General features: G+C 39.5%; 2 protein-coding genes across 3 annotated transcripts; both read right to left on the bottom strand.

Annotated features, from left to right (window-relative positions):
• Positions 1-477: 477 nt before the first annotated feature.
• On the bottom strand, positions 478-8,903 carry RB195_007109 (uncharacterized protein; the record flags this gene model as incomplete). 2 transcript variants are annotated; one of them, XM_064180550.1, is made up of 23 exons in its annotated part: positions 478-621; positions 830-994; positions 1,048-1,152; positions 1,217-1,354; positions 2,310-2,459; positions 2,520-2,628; positions 3,528-3,677; positions 3,854-4,014; positions 4,070-4,177; positions 4,228-4,324; positions 4,412-4,567; positions 4,653-4,720; positions 4,784-4,894; positions 4,968-5,102; positions 5,180-5,342; positions 6,037-6,179; positions 6,261-6,354; positions 6,521-6,579; positions 6,680-6,740; positions 7,234-7,325; positions 7,400-7,501; positions 8,576-8,672; positions 8,752-8,903. In XM_064180550.1, the coding sequence occupies 23 exons, from the start codon at positions 8,901-8,903 to the stop codon at positions 478-480; spliced, it is 2,760 nt and encodes a 919-aa protein (XP_064037413.1). The 2 variants fall into 2 exon arrangements, with proteins under 2 accessions (XP_064037413.1, XP_064037414.1); XM_064180549.1 differs by having other exon boundaries at positions 8,582-8,672.
• Positions 8,904-9,100: 197 nt separating this feature from the next.
• Positions 9,101-11,789, bottom strand: RB195_007108 (uncharacterized protein; the record flags this gene model as incomplete). Its single annotated transcript, XM_064180548.1, has 3 exons — positions 9,101-9,151; positions 9,221-9,376; positions 11,712-11,789. The coding sequence occupies 3 exons, from the start codon at positions 11,787-11,789 to the stop codon at positions 9,101-9,103; spliced, it is 285 nt and encodes a 94-aa protein (XP_064037412.1).
• Positions 11,790-11,839: the final 50 nt, after the last annotated feature.

Here is an 11,839-nt window from a genome sequence, read left to right as displayed (position 1 = left end):
GTGTTGGCAAAACCCCAAAATAAGATGATCAGCAACGTTCCTGAGATGCCAAACGTCTGAAGTGTTTCCTAAAAATGTCGTAAATCATCCCAACTTTACTATTTTATATTCATTCAATGTTTTGTGGGATTCAACAAGTTCAACAAGAAGAAAGAAGAAGAACTGAGCTAACTTTGTTCTCCAACAATATTCAAGACAATCTCCGTGACCGCAAGAAGAGCGATGGCATCAGCATATTATATAAGCAAATAGTCATCATACTTTATTTACAAATTAAATTTGTTTGCCTATAACAATAACAACTTATAACAACGATGAAAATGACTCGCGCTGATTAAAGTTGCTAACTAAAAGATCAAGAAACATTCGCAATAACTGACAGTGGGGATTGCAGACCAGTATCATTCCTCAACACAAATTCAAAAATCTGGAGCACGCATGGTTACCAAATCCAGCTTTTAAGATCACTAATTGAATTCACTCGAATAAGTCTTGGTACAATTCGGAGTATTCAGAAACAAATCGTACATCCAGGTCGTCTTTCATAAATTCTGGCAAATCATCGTAATCTCTGCGATTCTCTGACGGCAAGAACACTCGTTTCGCTCCAACTCGTCGTGCCTGGAATTAGGGAAGCAAACTCACAAGATTCTTATCGGAAAAGCAATGTTTGAACGTAGAAATGAAGTTAGGAAGCAAGCATGCAGAAAAATTAAAGCCCGTTCGTGACAGGTGCGTGGAAAGCAGAAAGGGAAGATTGTTTATACTACACTTAATTGAACAATTTGGTGAATTCTTCTATTCATTTATCGTTATTTGGAAGACTCACCGCGATAACCTTTTCTTTTATGCCTCCAACAGGCAATACCTTTCCAGTTAATGAGATTTCTCCAGTCATTGCCATATTTTGTACTACAGGTTTGTTTAAGGCAAGTGAAAGAAGTGAGGAAACAAGCGTAACTCCTGCTGACGGGCCATCCTTTGGCGTGGCTCCCTAGACTGTCATACTTCTTCCAAGGAAATTAAGCTTGTGAAAATCAAACATACCTCAGGGACATGGATATGAATATGAGCTTTTTCGAAAAATTTGTTGTCAGGTTCGTCTTTCACGAGTATTGATTTCGCGACAGTCAATGCCGCTCTGACGCTTTCCTAAGGCAAAATTGCGACTATAGAACCCTCGTCGGATATAACAAGTTGCAAGTGGTGGGCAAACCTTCATAACGTCTCCTAAATTACCGGTGCATTCTAAGCTTCCATCTTTGTCGCTTCCGTAATCGACAGGTTTCTTCAGCACAGCTTCTATGTACAGAGCTGAGCCGCCCATTGCGGTCCAGGCGAGACCCATTATCACCTAAAAATTCTGAGAAATTTTCTAAAGTGAAACAGAACGTGGGTTGTATGCTGCACAGGTAACTTTAACAACGCTCCTACCTTTTCTTTAAGAAAATCCCATATAAAATAACTGCATTCTAAATGAACATCTTGAAGGCCTTAGTTAAAGTTGAAAACCGCTAAGGGTGAAAACGAGGAAGCCAATCTTCGATGTGATATAGTAGGGTCAAGCCGACATGAAGCACTGTGCAGTTACGTAAACGGCTCGAAGCGGTGCTGTGGAGCGTAGCGGTTAGAATCATAAGAGCACCAGTACTAACATCTCTAGTAACTGTAGTTCGCGATGGTTCTACTTCAATTCCAACCGCGATCTCCACCATGTCGCGTGGTGTGCAGCCGCTTACGCAACTGCACAGTGTTTCATTTTGTTTTGACCCAACTGCATTTTGTTTGAAGAGAATCTTTCTGTTTGAAGACGGTAAGGACATCAGAGAGAATTCGTCGCACACGAAGGAGTAAAAGTTGACTTTGAAAAAATATCATTGGTGTCTTAAAATCAAGAATGTGTTCAAGTGCACATGTCTCGCTTACTCCTACAGATGTGAACGAAAATAATGAGGTTTCAAGAAGTGCTCTGTTGGTGAGAGTTTTAGCATGTTAAGAAAACATTTTCAAACGTTCACAGTTCAGAAATACAGTGCCTACATTGAAAGTCGTAAATCGCCACGAAAACTCGAGCACATTTGATTCGCAATGGCTCACAGAAACAAAACGAAACAGTCAGAAAGGAAGCAAAAGCAATTTTCGACAGTATGACTTCGCAAAGTGGTCCTTGATGTACACAGCCAGAAGAAGGATCACCTCTTCTCTACACCTTCTCTATACTCCGCATAATGACTTTCCTGTTTATAAAATACTCTCACAGTGAAATCAAACTCTCACTAAACCAAATGTTGAATTCCAAACGAACTCACGCCAGGCGGTGTTTCTTCGTACATCCTGTCAGAAGTGAACTTCGGCCTTCCTACAAATTTCTCCAGGTTTTCGTTATTCACAACAATAGTAGAAGGCGTTGAGCTGTCACTTGGATTATCAGCGATTTGCAAGGCAGCTTTTCGGAAGATCTAAATTCTTCAGCGTTTAGTGTTATATTGAACATCAAAAGGGAATTAGAAGATTCTCACCCTATCTATGTGTTTCTGAAGGTTTCGAACACCTGATTCTCGACAGTAATGCTTGATTATATTTTCAACTGCGTCTTTATCGATAGTTAGCTGCTCTTCAGTGAGAGATCTTAAATAAAAGACGATGGTGAACTCGTTTCCTCTCATTTCGCCCGCCCCTCCTTTGACAGATCAAATGAGTACTTAACATCATCTCCAAAATAAGGAGTGCTGTAGAAAAGTGGCGGATGTATAGTAGGGTCAAAACGAGATGAAGAGCACGTACGCAATTTCGTTGGCGGCTTCTCTTGAGGCGCTTCGGTGGAGCGTAGCGGCTAGAAGCGTGGTGAAACCATCCATTGCTGCAGTTTGCGACGGTCCCACCTCAGCTCCAACTGCTACCTCTACCGCGCCGTTTCGAGCGTGTACGCAACTACACTCGTGATTCTTGTCGTTTTAACCCGACTATAACTGCATTTAGTTCACACTTATTCTCACTGTCATTTTATTCCATGCTATTTGGATATTCTTATTGCTTAGCAAATGCTTTCGTCAAGAAAATGATACTACACTGCGGTAGTTTTTTTTTTGGCAAGATTATTTTTACAGAGATGCTGACCTTAAAGTCATTTTTAACATGATGTAGATCGTTTTAAGTCATTTTTCCTTCATAAAAGATAAAATGAGTTTTGCTAGTGAGAAAATACAATGTAATCGAGGACGCTTCTGTCGAATATGGGTTCCAGACATCATAAGCGCTTCTGTATATAGTCATGCGCTTTTTTTCTAAGAATACCTTCTGAAACGAAACTTCGTGCAAATAGTCATCGTAGAAAAGGAAATGGAGAGAAAGCGCTCGTGTAATTGATTTGTCTGCTAAATTTCAGGGATTCTAGCGCTTGAGCGCTGTCAAATATGGCTTCCAGGCATCCTAAGCGATTGCTATCTTTGAAATGTATTGAAAGTATTCATGAAGTGTCGAAGGATACCTACATCAGCTGAAACACAGTCAAACTTGAAAAAACCTACGTTTCTTTTCGTGCTTGAGGTATCAAATACCGCTGGGCTATTTCGATCTTTTCTTCAGCAAGGTAGCCACTAACATCAATCAGTTCCATTCTGTCTTTCAGCGGCCCTGGTATTTGGTCGACAACGTTGGCAGTACACAAAAACAACACTCTGCAAGATGAAACAAAATAAAATCACATATTTAGTGGCTTAAGCTAACTTAGGTGAAAACAAATGCAAAGCTATGTAAACTAGTTGCAAAAGTGAGACGCGACTGGTTACTTGAACGATATGTCGAAATCCTTAAAATGTGATTAATATAGAGATTATGCACGATAAAAATGCACCTGGAAAGATCAACAGGGACATCCAAAAAATGGTCGTTGAAGTTAGCATTCTGTTCGGGATCAAGCAGCTCAAGAAGCGCACTCGCAGGATCCCCGTGGTAGCCCGCACTGCCGATTTTGTCTACTTCATCGATCAGAACAAGCGGGTTCTCTGTGTGTACCTAAAGTAACTGCCTCCAAGACGGAAGTGAAATGTATTATACAAATTACACCAACTTTTTTGAGACATTGTATCATCTTCCCAGGCATCGCTCCCACATATGTCCTTCGATGTCCTTTAATTTCAGCAACATCAGTCATACCACCAACAGAAAAACGAAAATACTGCAAACAACAACTGTGAGTGGAAAAACAATGCATGTGAAAAAGAATACCTCTCGATTCAATGCCTCTGCAATCGATCTAGCAATGCTGGTCTTTCCTGTGCCTGGAGGTCCATGCAAGCAAAGGATTTTTCCTCCAACATGTTTCCTGCAAAATCTCATTCAGAAAGGAAAGAAAAAAACAACAACAATTAACCTAAGATCAAGAAAAATAACAATTATCATGGAACAGTACTTTAACATGTTCACTGCAATGAACTCGAGAATCCGCTCCTTGACATCCTTCATGCCATAGTGTCCCTTATCAAGAGCAGCTTTTGCTTTCTGTAAATCGTAGTTCTCCTCTGATGTTATCCCCCAAGGGACATTGGTCAGCCAGTCGAGATAATTCCTCAAATATAATGAAATGTAGATCCTTTCTTAGACAATTCAGATGGAGAAAACAAAAAGGTAAGAAAGGAAGCTATGAGTCCTACCGTGTTACACCGAACTCGCTCGAATGTGGATCGAGAAATTGTAGCTTCTGTTGCTCCTCTTTGATAACCTATGAAGATTTTTAGAAAATATTGGACCATAATAAGAGGAATATCGAACTAAAACCATCAACCTTCATAGCATAATCAGGGACTTTCAATTTCTTGAGCCGTTCCTCCATTTTCTCAATGATGGCGGACTTGTCATCCTTTTCCAGGCCCAGCTCTTTCTTTATGACTTTTAGCTGAATTTTGGGTCTTAGCGCTGTGCACAACACATACATTACACCACCACCATTATTTAAAGTTTATATAAACCTGCTCATTAAGCAAATATTTTCTGTGTTGATCTTGCACTTTCTTTTCCACGTCCTTATTGATGTCATACTTCAGTTTTGCCACAGTTTTCTCTTTTTGAATTAGTACCAACGCTTTGTCAAGACGTCTTGAGACCTAAAATTCGCAACCTTCATTTAAAAAAATCAACTCTTTAAAACCTTAGTAACATCACTTATAGTTGGTACGCTTACACTAATTTCCTCCATCATCTCTTGAAGCTCTTTCGTGTCAGCCGACTGTACCAAAGTAGCGACTAAATCGCATAGATATACTGGATTCTCTATCACATTTTGTGAAGGGTGAAGGAGAAGGTTTATCTGTTGACCGAAGAGAGCACTATACTGCACCACATCGCTGCAATAAAACTTATTTACGCCATGTTTTAAGAAAAGAACTGCAATAGGAGGAAAAATGTATTTTTATCCATTCCAACAACTTTTCCTATCACTTTTCGTGTGGACAAAAATCAAAGGTGATCTACAGGTTTTTGGTGTCCACTCACTCCGTTCTATGCATTTCATTTCCCAACTAACTCAGTTTCTTGATAAATCTAACACCTGAACTTTCTTGATGGCTCCAATAAACAAATTAATAAATAAATACAGCATAAAAATCTTTCGTTTCTCATCCGCTCATATTCTTAGTGTTCATCATACATCTAGATGACCACTTTTTTTCCAGATAAGCTCAGTTATTTGTTAGAATACTTAGCCATCTAGATTTATTAGCATAGTTGGGGCAAAACGACCTGAAGCTCGGTGCAGTTGTGCTGGCTGCGCTCGAAGCAGAGTGGTGGAACGTAGCGTTTAGGATTTAAGTTGAAGGAAGACCTTTACTTACACCGCTCCCCCCCTCCGCAGTTCACCATGGTCCCACCTCCATCCCAATCGCTAGCATCATCGCACCGCTTCGAGTGCAGCTGCTTACACAACTGCACAGAGCTTCATGTCGTTTTGACCCGACTACAGTCTTATTGTTATGTTCCTCAATTTTTGGAAACAATCTGAGTGAGAACTACGAGCTAATGACATAACTAACGGCAGCTCACCGTATCGTTTGAACAACAGCCTGCATTTTCGCTTTTGTTTCATTACTTCTTTCTGCTGGCTCTGCTATGACGTTCTCAGTGCGAACTAACAAAATGGATGACCGCTCAGGAGGCGGAGTTGGAGGCTTTTGCGTTGGGGATCCCTAAACAATAGAAATCCCGAACCAAAACCTTACTGAGAAGAAAACAATAAAATCGGCTGTTTCTTGCCTATATACACACACCTTTTTTCGGATGCCTGCTCTTCGACCATTTAAAATTTTGTGTGGCTCTTCAGTACCTGTAGCTGCTTCATCAACAGGCTCCAGTATTCGTATCCTATGAAACTGCTATAATTAAGTTCACATACGGTGGGACTAGCAGTGCTACTGATTTTGCAATTCTCAAAAACCAGTGGACTTTAGTAAGCTTAGCCAAGATCCACTCAATAAAGTACGTCAATAATTGATTCACGAATTACATATTAAAACCTCTTGAATCTTACCTTCTGTGGGCACTCAATACTAACTCCATAATTTTTCCATGATCGCGCATTTCAATTACCTAAATGTCAATTAACCTGCTATTCCCGAATTAACGATGCTCTGACAAAAGAATAACACAACGTAAAATGGTAAAATAGAACTTATTAAATTCACTTTACCTGAGCAAAACATCCAACATTATACACATCCGACAATGAAGTAATTATCTCTTCCTTGTTCCTAAACTGGAGGTTTTCATAGAATGTTGAGCCCAACTACAAGCCACACAACTCTATATGGTTTAAAGCTATGCAGTCATCTTTGCAACGCTTTTCCTATATGGAGAACTAAAGTACAATCTTGGTAAGATAAGAGGTAGATAGCCGATTTAGCATGGACGGGAAAACTAGAGATGGAACGGTACAGATTTGTAGCTGCATTCATCGATGAATATCCCTCAAGCAAGGCTGGTAATGTTCTAATTGCTCGTTCCTTGTCGCATGAAATTAAGGCAAACCATTTGAAGTAGTTAGCCTTATTGGGTGTAAATTCAACTATGAATACGGTTTCAGGTAACGCTATGCATATTCCACACAAAAAATCCATTGAACCAGATAATACTCATAGTTAATCGAAATAACGCCTTCAAAGCCTGTTTACGCAGGCTACAGGCTCTATATGATCGTTAAAATATCACAGGAAATTCTGAAAAAAAAATAAAACAGAAACTAACTCATCATCCTGTTTGACAAAAACTCCAACGTATGGTTGTTTCAGCGCAACTCTGCTACGGATCACCTGCTTCAAAGCGTCGTCTTTCACAATCTGCAAATTAAAATTGGAATAAGAAATAGCAAATACAAAATGGTTTTTCTACAACTGCAAAACTTTGAACTTACATCCACTTTCTTTATAAAACCTGGAAATAACGGATAGCGGTTTATAGCTAGAAGTGGAACAATTGGAAAGACATCAGGGACATTGATAGTACTCATGCCACTCTGTAAAACTTCATAATTTGCAGTAAGCTGAAAAAAAGAAATAAATATAAAATAACTGATGCTACGATCGTATTACTGATACTGATAGCAATCCCCAAAAAATTCCACACTAAGATTTTAGTCCTCTAAATAGAGGAAATAAGACCTTTGCTTGCACTTGCACTAGCATCTTGCTAACAGTAAATCCCGTTTTCCAAGAAATCTCAATAACTAGCTAGGTCGCGTCGATATTGCTGTGATTGAAAATATACGCGAAGATAAATTCGATGAGGATTTTGAACATGAAAGCAGGTGAATGAGATTCGACACAAAAAAGTGATTGCACCCTATGAAGTAAGAGGAAAAGAGACCCTGAAGAAGTGGCCATTGCTCTTTTTAGAAAATCTACGTCTATCTTTGAGACAAAGTTCTAATTTGCAACCCGATAGCAGCATCACTCTCGGAGTGAATTCTCTCCACTATGACCTCTTCAGATCAGAAAATTTCTACACTATAACTAAAAAGGGTGTGACTTCCTTCCAGTCTTCTGTTTCTATAAATATAGTTAATTCCTTGTACATAAAATTTGCCACACCATAGACTAACTCAAAAAGAATTACTACAGTATACAGTTTGTTCATAAGAAGTCCTACACTTTTTGCTTTAAAATCCAGTCAAAAATCCACGAATTCCACGTTCTGTTCCACTTTGTTACGGATATGTCTACAATAGAAGCCATGGAGCACCGCTTAACACTATCCACGGGCTAAAGATCAACCAGAAGATTCGCTGCAGTGACATTCTCATGTAAGTCAGTCGTAACCGGTTCAAGAACTCGTAACTGCAGACATCGTAACTTTCAAGACATTGCCACTTCAATCTAATCAAAATTCTTGAGAATTCGGTCCAAGATTTTTCAAAATTGGGGAAATTGCAAAGGCATTTTAAAGACTACAACACTAACAAAGCGTCTCACACTTACTGAAAGCTCGCATACTTTGAAGTGGTTATATATAATTAAGAAAATACAGTTAACCCCAGTCCCACCGACAAAACCCAGTAGCGCTAACTATCCGATATAATGAAACCCAGTACATTTACCACATCGCCTCCTTCGACTATAGCAGTCTCTAAAGCTGCAGTATCGTCTTCAGCAGGAGCTGGATTAGGGGGATCACCATCTCCGCTTGAACTACAATCAGTATTTATTCCAATTGTAATTTGAAAACAATAAATACTTTGGTTTAACAATAATTGGCTTTTAAATATACCTGCTCGAGTAGAAGCGGGTTTGTGCTATTCGAAGGGTGGGTTGACGAAAAACTGGAGACGTAGAAACTCTTGGTATAGCCGCTAGGCATCTAGTTCGGAGTACAGAAATACGCAGAGCAAAACGAATTCCAGTGGCACTAGAGCGCAGCATGACTCAGCCTTTATTTTAAAAAAATCAGTCACCAACACGTCAGTACAAAAGTAAAACACAATAAACAAGGGTTCGTGGACCGTGGTAATGCAGAGGAAAATCAGAACACCAAAAATTTATACCCAAATCCAAATCAGATATGAATAAATAAAATATTAAAAGGCCAGTAAACCAATGAAATAACGATAACACAACACTTATTTTGTCTTCTTTGTTTCTTTACTCTCCGGTGCTGATACTGGTTGCCACTGAAAATTTACTTCATAATAATCATAGAAGAAACTAAGGATCATATCTCGATATAAAAATGAACTCACAGTAATGGGATTTTTCCTGAACAGAAACGGCCAGGGCGGCAGAACGATCACCGCAGATAACGCAGCACCAGCGAGCACTGTATAGATGGCATGTGAGAGTTGTTGCGTAGAGAAACCGATTAGGAACCCGATGATTCCAGAAAGCACTATGATCACCTGCATATAAATCACCTTCTGTTCAGAAATAATTTCAGCCTTGAGCAAAATGAACATAAAGTGCACTTAAATTATTTCCAAATTTTTTCATTAGATACTAAGTAGTCAAAAATTCATCGAAACTTTCATCTTCCGTGTCAACAGTCAGTCTAGTTCGTCAAGAAAAATGAAACCATCTGCCAGCTTTTGTTCCAATTCTCTTCTTTGAAACTACTTCTGAACGGGTCATTCTTCGTATATGCAGTTTCGCTACACCTACGAAGAATAGCAAACTAAGGCAACCTTGACTCTTATCAATAAACGTAAATTTAGTTACATATCCGCCCGCATCTTCTGTTGACAGGCTTCAACTTCAGAATTTTCTAGCTATTGTTGGCTAAAGTCCAAACTGCGCATGAGATGATTAGCCTTAAAGTGGTCTTTGATAAGCAGCACGGATGTCCGCGGTACTGTTTGTATGCCGCTATGCACTTTGCTAGGAGTGATCTTCTGCCTATTTTCGAGTTAGGTTTTTGTCGTGTGATGGGTAGCCGCAAACGTTATTCTAAATACAACACATTAAAAATAAAAAGCAGATCTTCCGTTGTTTTCGGACCTCGATCGATAAATAACCAATGTTAAATCAGGAAAGTAACGTCTGTCGCATCGGTTTCGTTTACAACAGCCAAATGAAAGGTATAGATAGCGTAATAGTAAAAAAAAAACATGTATTACATGATATTAAAAAATAGAAAGTATCCCATTACTTTGTTACAACAAGGTTTTACCCTAGTACGTTTGGACTCGTATTCTTAAAGATTACAGAGATGAAGGGTAATTGTAACAGTTGTGCAAAATTACAGCTACAAATCTTCTGTATTTTTTCCTGCACAATAGACTATTCTATCTTGTAACTAAATAATGTGCAGCTCCGACCATTAAATAGGAGAAAACTTGCGAGCATTCTTATACGCAGAATACAATGCAAACAAAGATGGCGAAAACACAAAAGTGCTGATTTATGAAGACCGGAGCAGAGTACAGTGAGTTCAGTCTAATTCACTGTTCTTACTTTGCAGCAGGTTAAAGGCATCACCTCACGAATCTGGGGTGGTGCAGGTTTCGGGTGGATAATGCCTACACGGGATCGTAGACTATGGGGAGGAGGATGATTCCGTTAACTTCATCTAGTCGCCATAAAAAAACGACCGGAAGGTGTGGGGCGCGCTCCAATCGAATTCGTTGTAGAAATTAGCGCTCCGAAATGCTCGATGCCGCATCTTCAGTATCCTTTTTTTCGTACCGTTTTTACGATAATTAGGAATAAATGGACGGAATCACCCTCCTCTCCATAATCTACGACCCCGTATAGCCATAAGCCACCTGGAACCTGCACCACCCCAGATTCTTGGGATGATGCCTTTAACGACAGCACAAGCAATGAGATCTATGAAAGTAGAATTTCACACATACCATACACATGTGCATACTGCTGTTATAAAACGGAAGGATTGCCCACTTTCAGGAGGACGCAGTGCATGGCTGCCCTTCCATTGAATATCTTCTCTTCTAGTTTTCGTGGTTTTGAATTCTTTTTCGTAATGTATTTCATGAATACGATTATGTGGTCTTGGCAGTAGTGGTAGTCCTTTTCTTGCTTAATTTTACCGTTCGTTTTGCTGTCGCTTCTAAGAAAGGATTTAGTCTGTGATTTAATTTCTCCTCCTTTTCGTCGTATAACTGTCTATCATTAGCATTCTTTTTCTGTAGCTGTTGGCAAGTTAAAAGTCCAAAAACCGTTTTGGAAGAATGCTACCAGTGCACAACTGCACGAAAAATACAGTAGAAATCCGATTTCCACATGCTGGAAATTTTGAGGAGATGCACTGGCATCACAAGAAACCTAACGAAAAGTGGTCATCTTAGTTTTACGACTATGAAAGAAGCTAGTCGCACACAATTACACAAAAAATGGGACAGAAATCAAAAGCCTTAAAAAAATCTTAGGAGGCCGCCCTAGCAGCGAAACAAGCGGGAAAACTAACGGGCCAGGATCCTGTTTAGACAAAATAATCTTGTTTGTGAGTTATTATGTAGAAGAAGAATGAGAAATATGAAAAAAAGAAAAGAACTCCGGGGTGCAAGTCACGCGCTCTGAAGAAAGACCAGTGCCGCTTAGGTTTACCGAGGATGCGGCGCGTCATCATGATGCAACACACTTTACGCTGACTGTATGTGCAAATTCCAAAGTGATTCTAAGGAGCAGGGACATTGTAATAGTGAACGTAGCATAATTAAATGTAGAAATTAATTATGCTATGAAATCATAGAAGCTCAAAGCACAGCTTACACGCACCTGAAAAGTTCTTTCCGCGGCCTTCTGACCCGGAAAGTCGATATGAGTCGAGAATCTCCTTAGAGGCTCCGGCAACATTTGAATAATTCCGTCCATTTTTGTATTGTTCCTGAAATTTCATCAACGAA

Source organism: Necator americanus, chromosome I, assembly GCF_031761385.1.
Source record: "Necator americanus strain Aroian chromosome I, whole genome shotgun sequence".
NCBI classification, from domain to species: Eukaryota; Metazoa; Nematoda; class Chromadorea; order Rhabditida; family Ancylostomatidae; genus Necator; species Necator americanus.
This window is presented reverse-complemented; position numbering and strand designations above follow the sequence as displayed.